Raw genomic sequence first — 26382 nt, forward strand, 5'->3', positions numbered from 1 at the left:
ATTTTTGTGAATGTTTTTAAATAAAAGATCAAAAGGATTAACAATGCAAAACTTTTGAAATGTTTTACTTTACATGCAATGAATCTAAAATATATGAATGTTTCACTTTTTGAAATAACTTACAAGAAAAAATTGACTTTTTCAAGACTTTTTTATTGAAATGCACAATAGAAATAGATATATAAATATAAAAGAAATAGACATTTCAAAAGACATTTGAAACAGATTTTTAATTAATAATTTAAATGTTTCTACTGTCACTTTTGATTAGTGTAATGCATCATGCACTGAATAAAAGTATTAATTTCTTTTTAAAAAAACTGAATATTTATCTGGGCAATAATAGAGATGTTCTAATAAAATTTACTTTTTATCAAAAACGTAAGTAAGTGAGTAAATGAATGAATGAATGAATTAAAAATAAATAAATATTTTATAATTATTTTCAATATATGAGAGTAAACAATATATGAGAGTGTGACCACTCGCCCCAAAGTCTCCCTTTATCTGACAAAAAATTGAGGAAAAGTTCCTCAGTTATGTGAAGTATCAGAATAATATTGGAACTTGAAACAATGCTTAAACTTTTCAGTTTATGAAGTAAAAACCAAGGCCCAAAACTTCTATACTGTAGTTTTCTGTGTGAGCCAGCAATGTTTTTAGTCACATCTCTCATGTAATTATTCAAAAGAACGTGAAATGACTTTTGTTTTGTGAATATTTGTTGCTCTTAACCAAATGAAAAGCTTACATTTTCTACAATTAGTGAGTGATGTTAAACAGTTAAGTATGGTACTGAAGGTATAGGATTATCCCTCCATAAACAGCCTGAGGAAGATGACTCTAGTTTAGGTTTACGGATTTATTTATTCCTCATTTGTCTTCACCAGACGTGTAGGGCAGGTTTAGTGGAAGATGTGGTACAGAAAGGGTTAACCATGTGTAAATGACATGTTGAAGGAGAAAAACACGCCTGTGTTCGGCAGTGGCGCGGTTATTCGCTGCAGGTTCACGCTATCAGTAAATTAGGACATGGATTGCGGTTCCGCGAGCGCTTCGCGTGTGTGGAGACTGACCTGGGAACTGCCTAAATGAGATAAAAGCCCGTGGATCACGCCGCTTTCTATTTGTCCCACGAAGACATATCGGCTGTGCTACAATATCAGGGACGAGGCCACAGACAGCACGGCGTTCAGCTCTCTAGCGCGAAATGGTCACGTCTATTCCGGGGCTCCTCATTCTGCCAGTATGTCTTCAGCTGTGTGGATTTGTGCGCGGTGAGTGTTTAGAACGAGGATGGTAACAATGGTTGCCAGGGGAAGATCATATAGAACAATGCCGCGTTCTCAGAACGTCTGTGGTTACAGTGTTACAATCTAATTCTCAGGAGATTTAAATTCCTTGTAATAAATTGACCAGCTTCGTGCGTAAATCTCCAGAGGAAAAATGTTTTCGTGTGGATCTTTGCATTTGATTGAATGGCTCATTGATCGCTAAATGTATAGGCCCTTGCGAATGGCTTACAGCAGCCCACCCTACGTTTAACATTATTGGTGGTGTTCTTTTTAAATGCTTTAATTAAATGATAGGCTACTGCATGATTTCTCCTTTTGGTTTCAAACGGAATCATGTGCGTTTTGAAAGCGTTGCTGGACATATCTGCGCCAACGCCTGCTTATGTTTGATCACTTATTAATGCATGTATACAGGCCTGTTATTTAATAGCAGAGCCTTTTGTGTTTTCATTTTAAAATGCTTGTTTGAAATCTCGCTCGGTGAAGAATCGAGGCGTGTTTGGTTGCGGTAATTAAACGGGTGACTCCGGTTGGAGCGCGTGTGAAACGCGTATGTCCGCCGGTGATAGCAGCGGTCTGTTTAGCCTGTTTATTAGCTTCAGGGTGTATTCTACTTTTAAGTGTTGATATGTTATACGTGATTTGCACAATCTAACGTCTAAGCAGTGCGTTACGAGGACGCGTTCTTGCGTTCAAAAGCAGCTAGACTGAGCGCAGTGTAAGGGGGGCGTTCACATGGGTCTGAGTTTTTGTGTTTGTGTGTTAATTACTACCCCATGTAAACATTAGGCGCTGGAATCGTAAATTCTGCTTCCTGTTTAACGATTCTTTTAGATAATTTCAGATTTCAACTGGACCGATGTAAATGCTAGGCCTATTTATTATAGTTTCTAGCTGTACTATTAATGTATTAAACCCATTCATTCAAATATTCCAACAGCTCATTTGATGCTTAATATTGTCATATGTGCAACTATCACCCGTTTCTCGTTTACCTTAACTGTTCTTTTGAGTTCATTTTGAGTCGAGTAACTCTTAGTTCTAGAGACTGGTTAATAGTCTATTAGTTAAAGTAGTAACCACTTCCACTGGTTTTTAATTGACTAAAAATAATAATTTCATAAGATTTACTAATTCAGGAGTCGGATCACACTACAATGTCTCAATTTTGTTTTGGAAAATTTTATGAATCTTTGAATCTCATCTGCTTACTCCCCACTTTATATACACTTCATGCTCGATTTCTACCTAAAAAAAAAAAAGTATTGTTTTACTGGAATCATCATAAAAATCTGTGAAATTGGTACCTTGTAAAAAAAACATGCGTTTTCTAATGAGAAATCAGACTACACTGATGGTGCTGTGTTTTAAAATAATCATGATTTTTTTTTTTTTTTTTGGGGGGGGGGGGGATTAAGCATATCTATGCAGGTGACTCATTTTAGTTTTTGTAATTTTCATAATCTAGGCACAACAAGATTGGGGCGGTTTAGTGGTTAAAGATGTGGGTTGGTAACTGAAAGGTTGTTGGTTTAAACCCCAGCTGAGTTTATCCATGACCTGCCTCCATTGTGCCCTTGAGCAAAGTACCTCAGGTTTCTCCAGTGGGGTCTGACCTTGTAACGATAGGTACTGTATTTATGCATTAAAAGCATTTGCAAAATGACAGTTTAGACGTAATTAGTACTAGAAGTAATTCTGGTGATTTGAAAAAAAAAAAAAAAAGAGTGGGTTTATCTGAAGGAAATACTATTTGATGCTTTCTTCATATGGTTGATTTCTCATGGGAATATGTAGTGCTGATGATGAAGAGGGGGGTTTGTTTTGAGTCTTAAGGTCAGGCTGCTCCAAACGGTCCCTTCTGCGTTCTCAGCATCTGTCTGTGATGAAGTAAAGATTAGATATTCTGATGAATCAGAGCTCTGGGAGTCTTGTGGTAAATGTTTTACTTGCACGCATATGAAAAGAAGGCTTCTGGGCCTTTGGCAAGCTGCAAAGCTGTGTCTCTCCTGGTAGGCTGAAATGTTGCAAGAGATCTTCACATTTTAAAAGCCAATCTCAGAACTGACGTTTTCTTTAAGGAGTGTTTACAGATTGGCAGCACAGCATTTTGTAAACATCAAAATTACTTTTAAATGCCAAATGGTTTGCGCACTCATCAGTTTTAGTAGGGTTTTATTATTTGGCAGATGCTTTGGCTGCTCTGGTATAAACAGCATACTACTGTCAAAAAATGCTGTCTTACAGTTTAATAGAGCTATAAACTGGTCAAATATGCTTTTAGACCAAAAAAACCAATTGCAATTGCTATATGAAAATATACTGGTTATTTATTTTTAGTATTATATTTAAAAATGTATAACGATATGTAGACTTTGCTTGTTGAATTGCTTATGCAAAATGAGACGGTCATATATAATAATGTAGCATTCATCCATTTGAAAAATTTGTTGAAGTTATGCAGCTGTGACGAGATTCTCAAACACAGTCACAGTCAGGAACAGCTGTTTTATGTGCATGATCTGATAACTGTAATCTAAAACCGTAAGATACACATTTTAAGCTCATAGCTAGTTCGGATTCATCTGCCATGCCGTTTTGTCATTTTGAGTAGGTCGATGGAGGGGTACAGATTTAATTAGCATTGATAATGTTCCTGTCCCAGCTGGGGACTGATCTTGAACTGTTCTGATTTGACTGAACGGCAGTCATAACATGAGCAGCTGACTTTGGCTAATGTCATAAGGGGGAAGCGGGTGCCCATGAATGAAGTGACCGCATTGTTTCAAAGGACTGGCCCTCGTTCAGAAGAAATGCAGTTCATGTTATTCAGAGTTTTGCTGTTTGTGGTGTTTGACTAGTAATGGCTGTTCGAAAGATGGTGTACATTTGAAAGGACTCATTCCAGATCTAATGTACACTGTAACTGAAGACCATTAGTCTTGCCAAAAACTATTTTTATCCGATTTGTAGTTAATGCACCCGTTCCATACCGTTCATACTGTACCCTTTTGATGGCATTTAGTCAGATCTTCCACAGAAGGCTGCTTGGATCAGTCAAATCATGTACGGTCTAGTCAGATTATTTTACAATCATGAGTGTTTAGATAATCTTATCAGAGACGTTTCATGAATATCTTATTTTTATTGTATTGATATTACTCTTGAATTTTTGTAACGGTCTTTGTTAATATGCTGACATGGCTTTAAAAAATCTATGCTTTTTAAAATGTATACTACTATTACTTTATTTACATTTAGTCATTATGATTTAGCCTATGATAGCATTGTAAATGTTTTATTCATTTAGTATATCACTCAATTTACAAAAAACAAACAAACTTCCCAGAAAATGTAACCAATATCAAAAAATGTGTCCAGTTTCTTGGATCAAGTCATTATAAGGCTGACTGTAGCAAGCCACTGACGCCGCCTCTTTCTGCCTCACAGCTTCCCAAATAGAATGTGAGCAGTCTCAGTTCCAGTGTGGGAACGGCCGGTGCATCCCGTCTGTGTGGCAGTGCGACGGCGACCTGGACTGCTCGGACGGGAGTGACGAGACGTCCTGCGGTGAGTCTGTGTGCATTGGTGTGTATGACTGCTGAGAATTACATCAGCTCAGCAGCGACACAACATCCGTCATTATTCTGATGTGTGGGTGTGTTTGTCTTGATGCTCGCCAGCATAGCCACACCTACCAGCCAGTGTGTGATTTACCTGATCCGCAGCTAAACTAGTTCTGATCTCAAGAGCTGATGTAACTCTTGGGTAATCTGTCATAATGGAGGCAGAAACAGATTGGCATGCAGTTTGGACTAAGCACAGGGAAATTAAAATATTGATGAGGGACAGTTGCTTGCTTGACACTCCTTCATAGTATGACTGAACACCAAGTGGTTTTATATGTAAAGATTTTCCCACCTAGGTGATCTATAACGCTCATCTGTGTGCTAACTGGGTCATTGATGCGATTAGAAATTACAGATGGGGGCCGGCACAGATAAAATGAGCTGAAGTCTTTTTTTGGATCCTAGTGTTCCCATTTAAGGCCTCTTCACCTTTTACTCTGAGAAGCCAGCGTCTTCTTATAATTCTAGAATAAAATAAATGACAGAACAAAAAAACATTTTGAAATATGAACTAATTTAGTTTATCGCAATTTTTTTCCAACAGCAACACGTCTTTTGCTTCTCTTGAGGTGACTGTGAATGTATACTTGTGTTTTTGTCCCTAATTCAATGAACCGTTCAAATTACAAAAGAGTGTAAATTGCAATTTGCAACCTATTTGACTTGAAAACGTACAGTAAATATATTTTTGTATTTTTATTATTAGGATTTCATTAGTATTTTTATTGCAGTGTCAACATTATACAACCAACATTGTGTCAACATTATATTTTTTTAATAATATAAAAAAAAATACAATTTTGTTATCTCTTATGCTCAAGGCTGCCTTTATTTGATTTAAAATACAGTAAAAACAGTAATATTGTGAAATTATTACAATTTAAAATAACTATCTATTTTAATGTTAATGTAATTTATTCCTGTGAGTCAAAGCTGTATTTTCAGCATCATTACTCCAGTCTTCAGTGTCACATGATCCTTCAGAAATCATTCTAATATGATGATGATTTGCTTATTATTAGCAATGTTGAAACCAGTTATGCTTATTATTTTAGTAGAAACTGTAGTATTTATTTATTTTATTAATTGTTTTGAGTAGTAAGTTCAAAAGAGCAGCTTTTATTTAAAAAAACATATTTTTTTAAACCATGCCAATGTTTTTACTATCCCTTTTGGTCAATTTAATGTCCTTGCAAAATAAGTGTTAATTATTATTATAATTTTTTTTAAATCTTAATAACTTTTGGTCAAATTAATGTGTATTCTTTCATTTTGATCAGTTCAAGTATAAATTAAGTATACATTGTTTTTTTTGGGGGGGGGGGGGGGGGGGGGGTAGTTTAATTTATCCAATTGTAAGTCGCTGTGGATAAAAGCGTCTGCAAAATGACAATGTAATTTTGTCAAGTGTTTTTATTTATGTAAAAAGTGAATAATTACTACTTGCAATACTTAACATAACAATATATATCAGTTTATTTTATGTATTTTGTTTCACACAATAAAGTTACACTGCAGCACTGGGTAAATGGCACAGTTTTCTGATGCACTATTTCAAGCAGCCTAGAACCTAAATCTAAATAATTCCCGAAATATTTCCACGTTGCATTGCACATTGCTTCTTAAGTAGTCAAACTATGTGCCAAAGTCTAAGATTTGCATTTCAGACTCCTACACAGCCTCTTGTAAATCTGGATGGGGTTAATTTGCAAGCATTTCAGGTACTCTTGAGCAGACCTTCTTATGCATTGTTTGTTTTTCACTCCCTTTGAGCCTATGCTTACATCTACTGAAGCATAGGTTTTATAACATGTCCGTTTTCTTGACCGTTTCAGTGAGGAAGACCTGTGCCGAGGTGGACTACGTCTGCCGCAGTGGCCAGTGCATTCCCAAGAGATGGCAGTGCGATGGGGAACCAGACTGTGAGGATGGCTCAGACGAGAGCATCGAAATGTGCCGTGAGTCCGATTTCATCTTTAACACACCATATTTATTCAGCGGTATAATGACTTTGTATTCGCTGCATGAACTCTGAGTGGATTGTAAATCCCAAATTACCTTCAAGGCTTGACCATACACTTTCCTGTTTATTTTTAACTTGAGCAAGAGTCTTTTATCTCAAATGTGGGTTATATTTAGATACACTCCTGTACGTTAGTTCTTCATGACATCTATTATAAAAGCACATGGATATCTTTTGCATGTCCTTGTTTTTTTGCGGAAAACTAAAGATTAGTTTAATGGTTTGAGGCACTTATTACAACGGGGAATATTGCTTTATTAAAGTACAGTGGCTGTACATGCTATACAGTCCAGTGCAGAAGTATCTGTGTATGTGCAGTTATGCATGTCAGCTCTCTTGTTTGACCAGCTGTTGGAAAGTTAGTCAGCAGAAAATGGAAAGGGACCAACTGTGTGTGTGTTTGTGAGCATTTGCACACGGGTGGCTATAAACACACAAGTGATCTTTTGCTTTAAGATCAATATTTCCATCTAGACATCGGATTAGCTTTTGATTTGGTCGTTTATGTTGAGGATGTTACGTTTGAAGTTGAAGTGTAAAATATCAAAGGTTTCATAGATGACGCAACAGACCTGAAGTACCGATCCTCCTTTGATATTACATGTCCCGTTGTTTATGAACCGCCAGTGTCTTTGGAGTGTAGCCAAAGAGGTGAATGTTTCAACCTAATTGTTCACACCAGTCTAAAGGTTGTTGCTATGTTAAGGTTTACACCCATATGTCATGCTGTAAAACAATGTTTGTTTATACTAAGCCTGGCAAGCACTTAAAATGGATTATTTCACCAAATATGACATGGGAACTTTGATATAATTCAAGATCCAAATTCCTGGATTACGTGGCTAAACGTGCTTTGGTTCACCGAACTGTTTGTGGAGTTGTGAAATCTGATTAATGGGAAGTCGTATGGTCCTGACTGTATTTTCTCTCAGACACGAGGACCTGCCGAGTGAACGAGTTCAGCTGTGGCGTCGGCTCCACACAGTGCATTCCAGTCTTCTGGAAGTGTGACGGTGAGAAGGACTGTGACAACGGAGAGGACGAGATTAATTGTGGTGAGTCACTAGACACAACACCGGCTGAACCGCCTCTTACAATCAGTCTGAGTTCCCGTTTCGCCCGTCTCATCTCCTGATTCTTTGCATGTAAAGGCAATAATTGGAAATGAGTCACTGAGATCCAAAGTAAAACTCTTCAGAAAAATCACTTTTTTTTTTTTTTCCCTGTTTCTTTAAAGCTCTGTTTGAATTGGGCTAGAATAGGTAAATTCAATCAAATACATCTGTGTTTTTGTCTTGAACAAAAGAGTAATGTCACCTCTAAAGTTGCCCAAACTGTTCAAATATGCTGAGACACACACAAACATCTAAAAAGTGAGGCATTTTAGTCATTTTCAACATTCCTTGTAATTCTTCCCAGACAAAGCATGTCAAATATATATATATATATATATATATAGTAATTAATTTATTCATACATTTGTACAATTAATCTGCAAAAGAAATATGCATAAAGTTTCTTTATTTACAGGTGCATCTCAAAAAATTATAATATTGTGAGTTCTTTTTTTGGCAACTTATTTCAAAAAGTGAAACTTTCATATTTTCTAGATTCATTACATGTATAAAGTAAAACATTTCAAGAGTCTTGTTTTAATTTTGATGATTAGAGCTTACAGCTCATGAAAGTCAAAAATCAGTATCTCAAAATATTAGAATATTTACATTTGAGTTTCAATAAATGACCATCCATACAGTATAAATTCAGAGTATCTCTTGTTCTTTGGAACCACAATAATGGAGAAGACTGCTGACTTGGAAATGATCCAGAAGACGAACATTGACGCCCTCCACAAAGAGGGTAAGTCACAGAGGGTCATTACTGAAAGGTGTGGCTGTTTACAGAGTGCTGTATCAAAGCATATTAAATGCAAAGTTGACTGGAAGGAAGAAATTGGGTAGGAAAAGGAGCACAAGCAACAGTGATGACAGCAAGCTTGAGAATGCTGTCAAGCAAAGCTAATTCAAACACTTGTGAGAGCTTCACAAGGAGTGGACTGAAGCTGGAGTCAGTGCATCAAGAGTCTCCACGCTCAGACGTCTTCAGGAAAAGGGCTACCAAGCCACTTCTGAACCAGAGACAACATCAGAAGCATCTTACCTGGGCTAAAGAGAAAAAGAACTGGGCTATGTTATTATAATTTAAAGCTTTTGATTTGTACTTTATTGTACACTTTATTACTCCTTTTTTTTTTCTTTTTTTTTTTTAAATGAGTTTATAAATGAAATAATAACAAAGGTCAGAAAACAAAAAACAGAAATACACCTCTAAATTAAATGACAAAAAAAAAACAAAATAAGCAATGTAAGAAATATGCTTCAAAGACTAGTAAAAATAGGGATAAACTTAAAAAAAAAAAAAAAAATCTGTCTATGACTTCCTGACGTGCACGAAATCCAGCCATGTATTGGACCCGGAAATAACGTCTACAGATATTATATAGCCTACTATATAGTATAATACTAATCTAGAAGTATATTAATGTACTATATTTAATATAGATTATTTAATATTATTATATATAGTAGATTAATATTATACTTATAACTGTTATTATATCCAAGCTGTCTGGAATGCAGCATTAGGTTAACATTTCAGTAAATGAGCATGTACTACAATTACAAGCCATTCTATAAATTGACATTTCAGCACTTGACAAACGGATAGCGACTCCTAAGTAGCACTTAAAGCAGGACTACGTGCGATTGTGTCGAGTGCATTTTTGGGAAACGCACGTGAAACAATAATGAACGTTTGTAAAATGACTCGTATAAACGCTCTTAAGCGCTAAGATCAATCGTTATCGGGAAACCCGGCCCAGGACTGTTACTCAGTGGTCCAAAGTCCTCTTTTCAGATAAAAGTAAATTGAGTTTCATCTGGAAATCAAGGTCTGGAGGAAGACTGGAGAGCTACAGAATCCAAGCTGCTTGAAGTCCAGTGTGACGTTTCCACAGTCAGTGATGATTTGGGGTGCCGTGACATCTGCTGGTGTTGGTCCATTGTGTTTTATCAAGTGTAAAGTCAACCAGCCGTCTACCCGGAGATTTTGGAGCACTTTATGCTTCCATCTGCTGACAAGCTTTATGGAGATGCTGATTTCCTTTTCCAGCAGGACTTTAGCACCTGCCCACAGTGCCACTTCCAAGTGGTTTGCTGACCATGATATTACTGTGCTTGATTGGCCACCCAACACGCCTGACCTGAACCCCATATGATATCTATGGGATATTTTCAAGAGAAAGATGAGAAACAGTCGATCCAACAATCCAGACGAGCTGAAGACTCAATAGTGCCTCAGCAGAGCCACAGACTGATCGCTTCCATGCCATTCCTCACTGATGCTGGAGATTGTGCTAAAGGAGCCCCGACCAAGTACTGAGTGCATAAATCAACATGCGTTAAAGAACTTTTAAACTTGTTTTGCAAATCCTTTTTTTGATTGATCTTAGGAAATATTCTAATATTTTGAGATTTTTGACTTTCATGAGCTGTAAGGTCTAATCATCAAAATTAAAACACAAAAACTTTTGAAATGTTTTACTTGTAATTAATCTAGAAAATAAGAGTTTCACTTTTTGAAATGTTACCAAAAAAAACTTTCATGATATTCAATTTTTTTTGACATGCACCTGTATTAATTTATGCATAGTAATACCATTATTTATTCTAATGCATATTATTTGTTCTAATACCACTTTTGGAATGTTTTATTGACAAAATAAAAATGTACATTAAAATATGCATAAAGTATACATAAAACTAAAATATACATAGAATTATTTTATTTTTGTAGGAATGCAGACCAGTTTTTTGTTTGTTTTTATTGCAATATTCAAATACTTATTAATATTTGTAATCATTTGAGCTTAAGTTGATGTTTTAGTCATTTATTTAGTTTTTCATGTTTCTATTTAGCTTTGTATCGGTTTACTTAAACATCAGTTAGTCACAAAGGCAACATTTCTGATTTTAAAGTTACCTTTTTCATCTAAATCTGATGCTGAATTATTTTAGGTTTTAGTTCATAACACTGATTCAGATAAGAAGACACGTAGACCGTTGTTGAGGTCAATTTGAGGCCTACGTAAAGCTGTGTGTTTGTTTTTTTTTATATTTCCAGGGGTCTCCATTTGCTTGTCCACATTATTATTCTGAAGGCCTGAAACATTTGTTGATTCATTTGACAGCCACTCAAGACGTTTTCCTGTGTTATCATCTTTAGGTAACATTACATGCGCTCCTCTGGAGTTCACCTGTGCCAGTGGCCGCTGCGTTTCTCGTAATTTTGTCTGTAATGGTGAGGATGACTGCGGGGACGGCAGTGACGAACAGGATTGTGCTCCTTCCTCCTGCGGCCCGAGTGAAGTCCCTTGTGGGAATAATACCTGCATTCCTAGGAGCTGGCTGTGCGACGACGATGTGGACTGCCAGGACCAATCGGACGAGTCGCCAGAGCGTTGCGGCCGCAACCCCACACCGCCGGCTAAGTGTTCACCCAGCGAGATGCAGTGCGGCTCTGGGGAATGCATTCACAGGAAGTGGCGCTGTGACGGGGATCCAGACTGCAAGGACAGCAGCGACGAGAAAAACTGCTGTAAGTGTGGGTTTGGTTTTATTATGTTATATATGGCTGGAAAATATTGTCATGGAAACACCACCTTTTGTTTTCTGCATATTTTAGCTTTTTCAAATATATTTCCGCCTTTTATATTCTATGTGTTGTTCAAACAGCATGTTCTGTTTTGTGCATATTTTAGCTTTGTGTGTGTGTGTGTGTTATACATGCCTGCAATATATTGTCATGGAAACAGCACCCTTGTTTTCTGCATGTTTTGGTCTCTGGTGTTTGGATAACTAGCCTAACTGGTCTCTGTTTGTCCATGTCATTTCCAGCTGCCCGTACCTGCAGACCCGAACAGTTCAAGTGTGATGACGGCAGCTGTATCCATGGCAGCCGACAGTGCAATGGCTTCCGAGATTGTGCAGACGGTACAGATGAAGTCAACTGCAAAAACTGTGAGTCTGTTAAACTGGAAAAACATTTCCTCCTTAGAATACTCTACCTGGAAAAGTAACAAATATCCTTGAAATCCAAGAAAGATTTTAATAGTACTATTAACAGGCCAGTAATATGGAAGATTATGATGTAGGCCGAATAGGAAAGTAGACAGTGGTATATAATGTCATTTAATAATATTTTAGAATTTAGAAGCGAACACTGCACCAAATATTGAATTAGTATTAGCCATATAACAATATGTAATTTTTAGACTAGCTCACATCAGTGTTTTTTTTGTTTATTTGATTTATTTTATGGACTGAAATGACTCTCCTTGTCTCTTTGCTCAGTAACTCAGTGTAACGGTCCTGACCAGTTCAAGTGTCGGAGTGGAGAGTGTATTGAGATGAGTAAAGTGTGTAATAAGGTCCGTGACTGTCCTGACTGGAGTGATGAACCCATCAAAGAGTGCAGTAAGTACAAGTGTTTTGATGTTCTTTTCATTACGCATTCTGACATATTTTCTATATAAATTTGAAAATGTCTAAAAAGGTCTATCATTGCGCGCACAGCTTTGAACAAAATATATTTTGTGTGTCAGGAAAACTTTTAATGTGGGTTATTCTTAGAACGGTGTTATTGCTCTGCTGGTTTCATCTTATATAATTACTGTTTTTAGCGTTTCACTGCTATTTGACACACAATTCCCAACTTCCCCTAATGTCAGAATTAGCAAGTTATAAAGTCTAACAATTATGACTTGAGTTTGAAGTATAAATAAAAAAAGCTTAAGTTTTTAACTCTGCATAACTCAATTGCATTATCAGTTCTTTTAAATTGTCCTTTCAATCTTAAGGCTGCTTAAAGATGATTAAATGGATACAAAAAGGAAAATAGTTCACCATGCAAATAACCAATGCACAAAACAATCACAATTCTTTAAAATTACTTCAAGCATTGTAAATGTAGGTCAATGAGATTTGTGTGTAGTGCTCTGACTTAAAGCATCATGGGTGCATGAATAGGGAGAACCTGCAGTATAATTAGTTCACGCAGGAACAGTAGTCTGTTAGACAGGGTTGTTGAGTCTGAAAGTTTGAGTAAATCGTTTCAAGAAATGCTGCTTAAACGGTTCCAGATGTTAGGGGTGTGAATGGACCATTGGACGAGTAAGAGAGATGCTGTACAGGAATTCCTCGCCACTGTTAATGCATCTGTTGCAGGGTCATTTTAGCTCTTAAGAATGCTTTCTCAACACATTTAGGATGTTTTCACACTCGAGTCTTCTTTAAAAGACCCTTGTAATAGACCACAATGTGAATCAAGTGGAAAAAAAATTCTACTCTCTGGGGTTAAATAAAAATAGTTCACCCAGAAATGAATATTGGTATGATGGCCAGCTGGTGGGTACATTTTGCACAACTGTGATTTTGAAACCATTTTTGACCATGCTTCATTTTCTGTTCTGAAAACCCCTTGTTCCCCCACATTTGGTCATTATGGGATACCATGAAAAAATACACAGTTTGTGGACAGAGGACAGGAATTTTGCAATTTGTTTTGTTTTTTTTTTGCCATATTGAACAAGCACAACTAGTTGTAATCTTCAACTATTTGATATTAGTCTCACATTCAGACTGACGGCAGAAGGTCTGGGAACCGCCCAAGAGGCCATTTGTCTGACAAATCAAGCAACCAATCACTTTTTGTTTTGTGCCGCGTCATGTTTAGGTGTATGGAAATGTCCCCACTATAACAGACCGGTGTGTAAAACTCTTGAACGCATATTAAACAGTCTATGCCGCAAACTTTACATATTTCACATACTTTTGAAAATCCAGCATTTAGTTGATCCTGATAAGTGCTCATTGTCACAGTTGTAAACACTTTTGTTTGGCATCAAGGCATCTTTGTTTCCAGGCAGATTGTTAAAGAACATGACACACATTCAACCAATCCAGTGATGACTTCGAAACTCCTAAAGTATTTCCAATTTTGTTTGCCAGATGCATCAGCCGTTCAGCCAGAAGTCCATGACGTCTGACGCTGTAGTTGACATTTGGCGCAAAAAAAAAAATCAATCACCCAAGCCATAAAACACAATGAGTATTGTGACACATTTGTCCAGCATGGAGTCAATACTAAGTAGCATGCTCCATGTTTTCAAATGTGATCCAAGGACATTGAGTATCACCCTGTGGGGCATTGATCATATGGAGCCCCTCTGAATTATTGATCCCTGTGAATCAGAGCATATCCGTGCATCTCCTGCGAATATGCCACATTTGAAATTCCAAGTGCTTAACGCAGTCATCCACCATTTGTTTTAGATATGAATGAATGTCTGCTCAATAATGGAGGCTGCTCGCACATCTGCCGCGACCTGACAATTGGCTACGAGTGTGACTGCATGCCAGGACTCCAGCTCATCGATCACAAGACCTGCGGTGGTATGAATAGCCATGTGCTGTTCAAATTTAGCCAGAAAAATTACTTCTCTTGGGTCTTGAAAATGGATCTTTGAATGTTCTTCAACAGTAACTAAGATTATGATTGTTTCTCCACAGATGTCAATGAGTGCCTCAACCCTGGTATATGCAGTCAAATATGTATAAATCTTAAAGGAGGATACAAATGTGAGTGTCACAACGGCTACCAGATGGACCCCACGACTGGAGTGTGCAAGGCTGTAGGTAAGAGCTAGTCAAGGTGAAATTCACTTGGAATTCAACCCTTTTTTTAGCTTGGCTGATTTTCTACAAATGGTGATTTGGATTGGTTTTCCATTTGAAATGAGTAAGAAAACCATTGAAGATTTAATGCACACCTGTGGTAACAGTGCAGTTTATTTTCAGTAATTCAGACATGCAGAATCAGTGCTGCTACATGTTCAACAGACCAAAGAATTCCAGTAACTTTGATCTCCGTCACTTATGGTACCCTATTTTTGCATTTCTAGGTAAAGAGCCCTGTCTTATTTTCACCAATCGAAGAGACATCCGTAAACTAGGACTGGAGCGGCGTGAATATACTCAGATTGTGGAGCAGCTGCGGAATGCAGTAGCTGTAGATGCTGACTTCGTTCAGCAGACAATATTCTGGGCTGACCTGGGGCAGAAGGCGATTTTTAGGTTAGTGTTGGGTCTCTGTTGACTTGGCCTAAAGGCAGCAACTTTAAACTAGAGCAACATTGTATGAGAACTACAATAGGAACAGGAATTTGTGTTATCAATGTTGTCTTTCCAACCTCTTTTCATGGATTAACCCATATTTGCCTGGTTAACCCCCCCCACCCCCACCCACAGCACAGTACTGGATAAGCAGGAGGCAAGTCATATGAAAGTGATTGACAACATTCAGATGCCTGTTGGGATTGCAGTGGACTGGATTTACAAAAACATCTACTGGTCAGACCTGGGCAGTAGGAGTATAGCAGTGGCCAACTTCAATGGGACCAAGAGGAAGGTACTCTTTAACAGCGGCCTGAAGGAACCAGCCTCTATTGCTGTAGATCCTCTATCAGGGTAATTTTGATTATCAAAACATTTTCCACTGCTTTTTAAGCTTCCTAATTTTCAGATTTGCTCAGTTAAAACTTTTTGAAAGTGGTCCTCTGGTTTGAGCTAATATAAAGTTCAGATAATTGCATCCTTGTTCTTCAATTACAGGTTCCTGTATTGGTCAGACTGGGGCGAGCCAGCTAAGATTGAGAAGTCTGGTATGAATGGGATTGACAGACAGGTCCTAGTAGAGACAGACATTCAGTGGCCCAATGGAATCACTCTTGGTGCGTAACGTTTAGCATGATGTTTCAGTTACTTTAATTTACTTGAACCAGTAAGGCAGGAGTAGCCAACCCTGCTCCTGAAGGGGCTAACTTTCTGCAGATTTCAGTTCCAGTGAACAGACCAACCGGTTATTTAAGTAATCCTGAACACTGGTTCAAGTGTATTTGATAAGGGCTGGAGCTAAACTCTGCTGAATGAATATGCTTGAGGAGAGGGGTCAAATTCACTTTCTAGAGGGCCATAGCCCTGCAGATGTTTAGATGTGACCCTGCAACAACATACCTGCCTTTTACCTGGCAGAATTAGTATTTCGGTAATTCTGGAGGCTTTGCTTGGCTGGTTTGGGTGTTTTTAATTAGGGTTGACGTTAAACTCTGAAGGACTGTGACTTCCTTCAGGTCCTCCAGACTTGGGCATTGTGTGACCAACTAGCAACCAGCCAGAATCATGAATTATCCCTGACCATTACTCTTGTCTTGTAGATCTGATTAAGGGCCGACTCTACTGGGTGGATTCAAAGCTGCACATGCTTTGTAGTGTAGACTTGAATGGAGACAACCGCCGGAAGGTGCTGCAGTCACCAGACTACCTGGCCCACCCTTTTGCCCTTACTGTTTTTGAGGTATACCAACTAGATCAATTACAACTGCCAACTACAATGGATCCACAGTAGTATCAAATTACACTATATGGTAGAATTTGGTGATCTGATTTAACAGTTTGTCTCTTTATCCCATCCCAGGATCGAGTGTTCTGGACAGATGGTGAGAATGAGGCCATCTACGGCGCAAACAAGTTCACAGGATCTGACGTAACTCTGCTGGCCAGCAACCTCAACGAACCCCAAGACATCATTGTGTACCATGAGCTAATTCAGCTGTCTGGTGTGTCCTGAATTTATCTAGAACAGTAGCAATAACATGTTTTGCTGATTCTGTGACTCAAAAGCCTGTGTAGAAGGAACAGAAACCTTAAAATCTTAGAGCTCTGCTTTGATCTTGAAGAGTCTAGTGAGATGTTAGCAGTAACCAGATACTGTTGTTTTCTCAAACCAGGGACCAACTGGTGTAACGAGAAGGTGGAGAATGGAGGCTGTTCCTTCATGTGCCTGCCAGCTCCACAAGTTAACAAACATTCCCCTAAATTCACCTGTGTGTGTCCTCAAGGTCAAACACTTGCCTCGGATGGCCTGTGCTGCAAACCAGGCACGTAACTATCACTTTGTAACAAAATTATATATTGCTGATCAAGCTTTCATTTGCATTGTTAATTTTGTGTTTATGCATGTGTGCGTGTGTACCATTAATTTTTGTTTTCATTCATGATCCATAATTTTTTGGACATCTTTGGCCAGTGTTCTGACTGCTGCGCTAAAAACAAGTTGCACAAGTTACCGTAAATCTAAGAATTAGCCATTTTATTGCTATGGCTCTATATTGCTCTCTTATAACAGAGGCACCTACTGCCGCCCCTCAGGATGTAGGGAGGGTGACCCCTCACCCCAGTCACCCTAAAGGTAAAGCAGTTACTAGGATGTTAACTGCATGTGCATGGAGATCAATGCCTTTGATTTGCTTACCACCATAATGATAGATGGCTTCACAGTTGAAGTCTGTAGAAGTGGCACATGTTAACATTTCCTTCAAGCTTGCATTGAGGTAGGCTGATGGGTGTGATGACTGACCTGTTAATAAAATCAGTACTTTGAGGTTTTGGGAACTTTAACTAATCCCTGCTAATATGGGCACATTTTAATTTCTACTGGTTACAACTAAAATCTACTGCTTAATTTCTACTTAAACTTTAGGTAACTTAAGTAAATATTGTTGACTGTCGTTGGATTATTTGTAGCATGCATTTTAAAGAAAATTACAATAGAATATGTTAATGTGGAAAATGGAAAAGGAGCCTCCAGTTTTTATACTCATAAACAATTTTGTTTTAAAGCATCTGCAATACCGAAGGTTGCCTCTGAACCAGTTTGGGCTGGTAAGGGTAGTTGCCTCCCGTCCCATGTACTTTAATCTAAATCTGGAATTAAAACCATAACTGTAGTCTTTAACACTGCATTTAGAATAGAAAAACCTTCCCATTCTAAATAACATGACTGGAAATGGTGGCTGTGAAAGTTTTAGTTCCATTCATCCTTTTGCTGCTGCTTGTCTGCTTACACCCTCATATCCAAACTTCATTTACACCATTACTTAAATATGATCTCACTTGAATGATTTCTTTTGGTCTTTTTACTTTTTTTTTTTTTTTTTTTTTTTTTTCCAATATCTTTTTCTCTTATTATTAGAAGGAAACATAAGCACCTCCATACATGAAGTAAATTCATCAGCAAAAGGATCTGTTGCAGCCTGGGCTATTCTACCTGTGTGTAAGTACATTGTTTCTTCTCCTGTAATATGTTTCATAAACGGTTGCATTATTTATGATCTATACATCTATTCAATTCAAATTGCAACAATTTAGAGACCTAATGAAATCGAAATTAAGCTGTTTTTTTTTTTTTTATTCAAGCCATCTATATGTCAGTGGAGCAGATGGACTTGTACTACTGCTATTTTTTCCCAATCAAATGCTCGGTAGAATGAATGTATCCCCTTGACAAGTTTATTGGCTGTGATGTAATAACAGCCATTTAGCTATTAAAAATATTAAAGCAGGAAGTTTGGGCATGTCATGCAGGAAAGAAAAATGCATTTGTCATTTTTTTCTTTTACATTTTTTCTCAAATTTCACTGTCCCTACAGTCGTTCTTATATTTATTCAGTTAATTGTTCTTTGCCTACAGTGTTATTGGCCATGGCTGCTGCGGGTGGTTACTTAATGTGGCGCAACTGGCAGATCAAAAATAAGAAGAGCATGAACTTCGATAATCCAGTATATCTGAAGACAACAGAGGAAGACCTCAATATCGATATCACCAGACACGGCGCCTCTGTAGGCCACACGTACCCTGCTGTAAGTAATGCATAATCAGCATAGTCATTAAATGTGGTTTAAGATTAATGAAACCATACATTTGTCATCTTGTCTACATTTAGAAATAGATTTTTTTTTTTTTTTTTTTTTTTTTTTTTATAAAGGAAGAATTTCTTTTGAGCTATTCTTTCTGCTGTGCTGTAATGCCAAAAGTGAAGAGTGGCAATTAGCCATTTCCCAAAACCAAATAATCCTAAAACTAAGTATTCTATATTAATACAATTAATTAAATTATAAGTATTTTATGCCAGACACCAGTTTCAGTTTGCTAAATGCTTAGTTTTTCTAACGGGCTGTAATGCATCTGGACCTTCAGTCCCCTAATTTTCTTGTCGTCTTTCTGCAGATTTCAATGGTAAACACAGAAGACGACTTGTCATAACCCAAGCCCCCACAATGCTCCAGTTTATTTACTAGCCACTTGGCACCAATGGCAACTGCTGCCGTTTCAGCGGTTTCACAACCAGCTGCCTTCTGAAGTGCATTTCCAAGTTTTTTTTTTTTTTTTTTTTTTTTTTTCACTCTCCAATAAGAGGATGTCATTTGTGGTGCGAGAAAGTATTTGCACCCTGCTCATGCTGAGGGTACTGCAAAAGCATCAAGGAATTCTGAGGGTCTGGGCTATTACCTTCACATACACCGCAATGGCCCCAATATGATTCAACAGCCTTAATTCCTATTTACACGGATGATGGCATAGCTGGAGACCCAGAATGCAGATTAGATGGCCAGTAGTGTGTGTGGATGCCTGAAATATTTAAATGAAAATGCATATTTTAGATGATCATGTCTTTAAAGTGCAAGTTTCGTTCTTTCGGTTTTCTTAATGGACATTGTTTCCCAGAGATGCATTATTATGAAGCTTTGTGTGTCTTTCTGGGTTTGAAAAAGCTCTATAGGGAAAAGTGCTGTTACAACATTTGTAAGACATTGTATATATCCCTCTCTGGAAAACATAATCAGGATTCCTCAAGCACTTTGATCAAACGTTCCTCTGTAAATAAGATTGTATACATTTGACTGAGACAATTTTGCTATGGTTGGGCACTGTACCTGGGTAGAGGAAAATGTATTTAAAAAATGAAGTTTGTTAAAACTATTTTGTATGTTTGTGTGCTGTTCCTGTGACCTTTTTATAGCAGTGTGCAGGGGAACAAAATGCTCTGTAATGTGAAAAGGAAACATTTGCAAACGTAAAATAAAATTAAAGTTTAAAATAAGTTTCTTTCTTGGTCGAAATGAAAATTAACTTTACGCTTGAATATTTAACTGCATATATTCTATTGTTTTATAGGCTCCCTTGAGATTAGGTTAGGGTAACGGTAGGATTTGAGCCAGACTTTCTGGTCACATGCACTTAAAGCTACACTGAGATCAGAATGATGGCATTTATATGCACTCATGTAATTACCATCAAGTTTAGAATTACTGGTAAACTCTAGACTTTAACATTTTGAGTTGATGTCAAGAATCATGATGCAAACTGATGCTTAGAACTTCATTTTTGCAGAGGCAGCACAAGCATAATGAATTGTGTAGGTGTAACATCAATTACAGTTGGTTTCACATTACAATTTTGCTGTCTGAGAAACATTTCAGGGATTGGTAAAGATTTCTCCTGTATGGTAAATTCGCCAATCTTGGCATGACCTTCACAATGGCCACAGTGGCCTTTGCAATAAATATTAATTATGAAAAGTGTCTGAAATTCGCTTTTGGGCAGGGTGACAAAAGTTTTGGCTATGATGTGTATCAGAGAGTCTGACATAAATGTTGATGGCTTTACCCAGGATCTCGTTGGGATCAGATACAGTCTGACAAACATCAGTTGTCTCAATGTTCGCTTTTCATTTTTTCATACTAGAACTAAAAATGGCCTCCTGTCTGGACAGTGAGCGGAAAGTTTAACTGCCCAACATGTCACTTCATCCCAGCAAAAAAAAAAAAAAAAAAAACGCATTACAACTTCTGAACTCTCCAGTAAGACCTTCCCAGGTAAATGATGTTGATGTTAAAGCTGGCATGAAATGGAAACTCATCTTCTCTTCCCTATTGTGACACTGAGAGTGAAGTGGCTCCTCAAATGAGGTTTTGTTTTTTTACAGGACTCTATTTGGACCATTTTCAATTGATTGGGTTGTTAGCATTTGCTATTGCTTGCGATCTCATGTGAGTGACAGGTTGCTAAATGGGAGGTTTTAATGCCCTTGTGCCAGTGCAAAAAAATGTTGTGAGGGGGAAGTCATTTTGATAAAAGATTACAGGGGCACATGAATTTAAAAAAAGAATGGTTAGAGTATAGTCTGGGCCCGTATAAAAACTTCTCAGAAATGCTCTCTTAAGCTTTTATTTAAAGGGATAGTTCACCCAAAAATTATCGTTATTTACTCACCCTCAAGTAGTTCTTAACACAAAGGAAGATATTTTGAAGAAAGTTTGTAACCAGGCTCTTTTGGTGCACCATTGACTTTCATAGTAGGAAAAAAAAATACTATGGAAGTCAATGGTGCCCCAGAACTGCTCTGTTTCCCCTCATTCTTCAGAATATCTTCCTTTGTGTTCAGCAGAACAAAGACATTCATACAGATTTGGAACTACTTGAGGATGAGTAAATGATGACAGAATTTTCATTTTTGGGTGAACTATCCCTTTAAGTGTCAAAAATGTCTTTATAAGTAGGACTTGTCTAAGAGTATGAGACTTTTATAAAGAAGTTAAATGCAACTGCACATGTTGACAGGTGACACTTAAGTGTTGTGAACTAAGGAATACATTGATGTAAACCCAAAATGGCCACCCTCAACCTCTGAATCAGCCAACAGTGAGCTCACATGAAGTCACAGATGCACATCACCAATCATTTAATGTAACTATAATCAAATCATTTAACACTGAAAAATTTTAATATTTAAATGTACTAAAAGTGTAACGTTTTTTTGGTTAAAAATGATCCAAACCCAGTTTTTGGGCAAGTACATAACCAGCCAGTGTTCAAAACTATACTTGCCTTAGCCCGATTCACAACGGTAAGCTTGTAATAATGTTTTCTAATTTGAATGGTTCTGGTATGTTTTCGCGGGAAATAAAGGAAGCTGCCATACGTCTTTGCATCATTACGTCATGTCTGTAAACATAAAGGAGTCCCGGCTAGTAGGCTATATCGCACGTGAGGATGCTGCAGCAGCTGGAATTATTAAACTTATTTTGATGGCGGATTGTAAGCTTCACAGCTTCACAGACATTTTCAACCTGTCACTCACCCAAGCAATGGTGCCAACATGCTTTAAGTCCACATCCATTGTGCCAGTACCGAAACACTCCTCCCCAACGTGCCTGAATGACTACCGCCCCGTAGCACTCACACCCATTGTTATGAAGTGCTTTGAGCGACTGGTCCTGGCACACCTCAAGAACTGCCTCCCACCCACACTGGACCCACACCAATTTGCCTATAGAAGCAATAGAAGCACTGAGGATGCAGTAGGCACAGTACTGCACTCGGTACTCACACACCTGGAAAACAACAACACATATGCACAGATATTATTTGTTGATTTCAGCTCAGCATTCAACACCGTCATTCCCTCCAAGCTGACCACTAAACTTGGAGACTTGGGTGTTAACACCTCCCTTTGCAGCTGGATTATGGACTTTCTGACTAACAGACCTCAGCATGTTAGGTCAGGCCTCACCTGCTCCAACACCATCACACTCAACACCGGCGTACCACAGGGCTGTGTGCTGAGCCCATTTCTCTACTCCCTCTACACCCATGACTGCAGGCCTGTGCATGGATCCAACTCCATCATCAAGTTTGCTGACGACACCACAGTGATTGGCCTCATCAGAGACAACGATGAGACTGCCTACAGGGAGGAGGTACAGCACCTGGCTGCATGGTGTGCTGACAATAGCCTGCTCCTCAACACCAGCAAGACAAAGGAACTTATTGTGGACTTCAGGAAGAAGAAAAGTGGAACGCATGACCCCATCCACATTAACGGGATGGTTGTTGAACGTGTCTCCAGCTTCAAGTTCCTGGGAACCCACATCTCGGAGGACCTGACCTGGACCACCAACACATCCAGCCTAGTCAAGAAGGCTCACCAACGCCTCTTCTTCCTTAGGACACTGAAGAAGAATCACCTGTCTCCAATCATCCAGCGGAACTTCTACCGGTGTGCAATTGAAAGCATCCTGACCAACTGCATCACAGTCTGGTATGGGAACTGCTCAGCTGCTGACCGCAAGGCACTACAGAGGGTGGTGAAAACCGCCCAACGCATCACAGGGACACCACTCCCTGCCATTGAGGACGTCCAGAGAAAACGCTGTTTACGTCGAGCTCACGGCATTCTTAAGGACTCCTCTCACCCTGACCATAGACTGTTTAACTTACTGCCCTCTGGGAGGCGCTTCAGGAGCCTCCGATCAAGGACAAGCAGACTCAGGAACAGCTTTTTCCCTACAGCTGTTTCCCTACTAAACTCTGCCCAATGATACCCCCCTCACACACCACTACAAACTCTTCACCCCTCCCCATCATTAAATCGATTAAAAAAAACAAAACAAAAAAACAACCAATCTACACACTGAGTACTATGTACTGTAAATTTTTATTTCTATGCACTTTCAATGTTCATTGCACTAGTGTTTATATATCTTAATTTATAGCTTATTCATATCCATTTGTAATTATTTTCATAGTTTTTGCTCATAGTCTACATACATTTACTGCACAACCCATCTGTATAGTATGTTCATATCACCCATCTGTATATCATACTGATAGTATTTAAAAACTTGTAAATTATGTCCATAGTACTACTGCCTTATCTGTATATTTCTGTACATATGTAACATATTGTAGGCACTGTATATCCTGTACCTCTGCTTATTGCACTTCTGGTTAGATGCTAACTGCATTTCGTTGCCCTGTACCTTACATGTGCAATGACAATAAAGTTGAATCTAATCTAATCTAATCTAATCCAGAAAGGTATATATGACAATCATCAGCGACAACTGGAGATCCACCAGTTGTTTCCAGGTAATGCTAATACACACTAAAAAACAATGCTGATGTTGTTAACATTAACATAACAATATAACAATAATTTGCATGGTTTGATGTGATATGAGCAAATTGATCATTAGATTTAATCACCATTGGTAGCAAGATGTATTGTAATGCACCCACCCCTATCCGGAATGCTGAATCCCTGACAATTTTCAAACGAAAGCTGAAAACTCATCTCTTTCGACACTACTTGACTTCATCCTATAAAAAAAAATAAAAAAAAAACTTTCTTTCTCTTTATTTATTCCTTCCCTTTCCAGCTTGTACTTATTTGAACAATGCCCAAAACTTGGTATTACAAACACTTCCTGTGTCTGTTTGCCTCTTTAAGAAGAATCACTTTATGTATCCCCCAATTGTAAGTCGCTTTGTATAAAAGGGTCTGCAAAATGACAATGTAAAGCTTTTTTTTCTTCTGTTGGTCAGAACAAAAGTGACAGACTTGTTATTTACTTGTTCAGATTACATTTTCCGGTGAAAATTCTTATTTGGGTCATAATTCCAAGACGTAGAATCTGTGATTCTGAAGTACAGTGAATATCCACACTGGTGCTCAAAACATCAGATCCATCCGTGCTGAGGAGCCATGCACAACCTACGTAAAGATATTTCTGCAAATAACTGCAATTGCATGTTTCAAATAGAGATGGCGACAAAGAGGCAAAATTTACGGACTGCAGCTTTTTTTTTTAAATGCTTTGCATTGTGCAAAATTATAACAAATTAGTACTGATGCTATAAAATCCTTTTCTATTGGTATGTCTCCTTATTTATCAATAATGTGAACATGAGTTCCATCAACAGCTCCAACAACTCCAGGAAAGCCCCAATCCTCATAAAAGTGACTTGTTTTTGCAGCATGGTTTGATTGTCAGTTAGAAAGTCAATGAACTGCCATATGCTTGTAGTAGTGGCCAAAAGTGATGTCTGGCCTAGGAAATTTGACATCTTTACCCTTAATTCAAAAAATGTGTTAAAGATTTTGTAAGCAATGCATACTGCATAGTTGCTTAAATTCAATAGTTGTATTTGTGATAACGCAATGAAACATGCCAAATTGTGTGGTCATAATATTTGGCCATGCTGTCATACAAAGAAATTATGAACATGTAAAAACAAGACAGGACCAATTAAATATTAATAACTGTAGTCCAATGCCAGTTTTGCCAATTTAAATTTTTTTCACTAGATTTAGTGACTTCCTCACCCCTTTTGAGACTTTTTTCAAAAGCCTAGCAACAAATCAATTTCTTGGACAAGCTTATCTAGATTCCGATACTCTCCCAATGATCTATATTTATATAGATCATTGGGATCTATATTTATATAGATCAGTGAACTCGGCATTATGACGTCATCTAGCAACATTTAGCGACCCATTTTAGCTACTTTCAATTAAAAGCATTTGGCTACCCTGATCAGTGTGTTTTTTCTTGTATTTTGATGGTTTAAGTCAAATGTAGGGTCATAAAAAAATTACTTTTGGCCATTTTGTGTTTAGTGGGGTTAGTACCACAACAGTGCTTTTTAAAGTACCCCTATTATGGATTTTTTAAAATTACCTTCCATGCAGTGTGTAACACAGCTCTAAGTGAATGAAAACATCCTGCAAAGTTTTAAATCTGAAAGTGCACCGTGTATAAAGTTATTGTCTCTCAAAGAAAGAGTCGACTCTGAATCATTGAAATTTTTTAAACTAATCCCAAGCCATTTCATGTTGACGTCAACATGAAACATTAGCAATTTGGCCTGCCCACTTTTTCACGTTGGTCTGAATGAAAATTAAAATTCATTCTTTGCCACTAGATGCTTTTGGAGAGTTAAAAATAGCTGTTTTCCCGGTAATGGCTGTACACAAAGCAGCACTGCACTCACAAACACTGGTTTAAATGAAATCGACCAATCACCGCAGATTGGCATCAGGTAAAGGTGGGGTTTGGAAAAATTAATTGTTGAGCGAATCATTTGGGAGTCATTGAGTAAATAAGGTAAAAATAAATGCATATTATCAGAAAATGAAAGTGTTTTTTTGACCTTACATGCATGTCAACCTGTTGTTGGGGACTCCCAAAACCAAAATATGAACCTTTCATAACCCATAATAGGGGCACTTTAAGATCTTACAGCATAGCACCTATGCTGCATTTTTTTTCCAGTTTTCCAGCATAATAAAAAAAAAACTATTACTATCATTTCTGCAGTTAGAGCATTGATTTGTAGTAAATTTCTTACTTTCAGAAAGTAAATTCCTGTAAATAAATGTCTTTTCTACAAAAGATACAAAAATAATTGACATCTTGACGATCAAGTTTGTATCGTTTTATCAACTCCATATCATCATATTACTCCAATACATCATATGGAAAGTGTGTACAATATCCTCATATTCTATTGGAGATTGGTGAATGTACGGCAATGAAAGACATCAGGGTTGGAGGAGAGAGTCTGGAAGAGGATCATAGTATTTAAACCTTTAAGCACTCAGATCCTCTCTGTCAGCAACATTAGTCAGTGCTGC

The 26382-nt window shown here is 37.8% G+C and overlaps 1 protein-coding gene across 2 annotated transcripts; it reads left to right on the top strand.

The window, feature by feature from the left end:
* Positions 1-956: 956 nt before the first annotated feature.
* Positions 957-19997, top strand: LOC306864054 (very low-density lipoprotein receptor-like). 2 transcript variants are annotated; one of them, XM_079407754.1, is made up of 19 exons: positions 957-1277; positions 4746-4865; positions 6760-6882; positions 7880-8002; positions 11232-11603; positions 11903-12025; positions 12359-12481; positions 14339-14458; positions 14576-14701; positions 14968-15139; positions 15314-15532; positions 15677-15795; positions 16279-16418; positions 16539-16680; positions 16852-17001; positions 17250-17312; positions 18096-18176; positions 18594-18763; positions 19131-19997. In XM_079407754.1, exons 1-19 carry the CDS (start codon positions 1211-1213, stop codon positions 19164-19166), a joined length of 2589 nt encoding a protein of 862 aa, XP_079263880.1. In that variant the 5' UTR covers positions 957-1210; the 3' UTR covers positions 19167-19997. The 2 variants fall into 2 exon arrangements, with proteins under 2 accessions (XP_079263880.1, XP_079263881.1); XM_079407755.1 differs by lacking the exon at positions 17250-17312 and having other exon boundaries at positions 966-1277.
* Positions 19998-26382: the final 6385 nt, after the last annotated feature.

This window comes from Barbus barbus, assembly GCF_936440315.1.
Source record: "Barbus barbus genome assembly, chromosome: 45".
Classification (NCBI taxonomy): domain Eukaryota; kingdom Metazoa; phylum Chordata; class Actinopteri; order Cypriniformes; family Cyprinidae; genus Barbus; species Barbus barbus.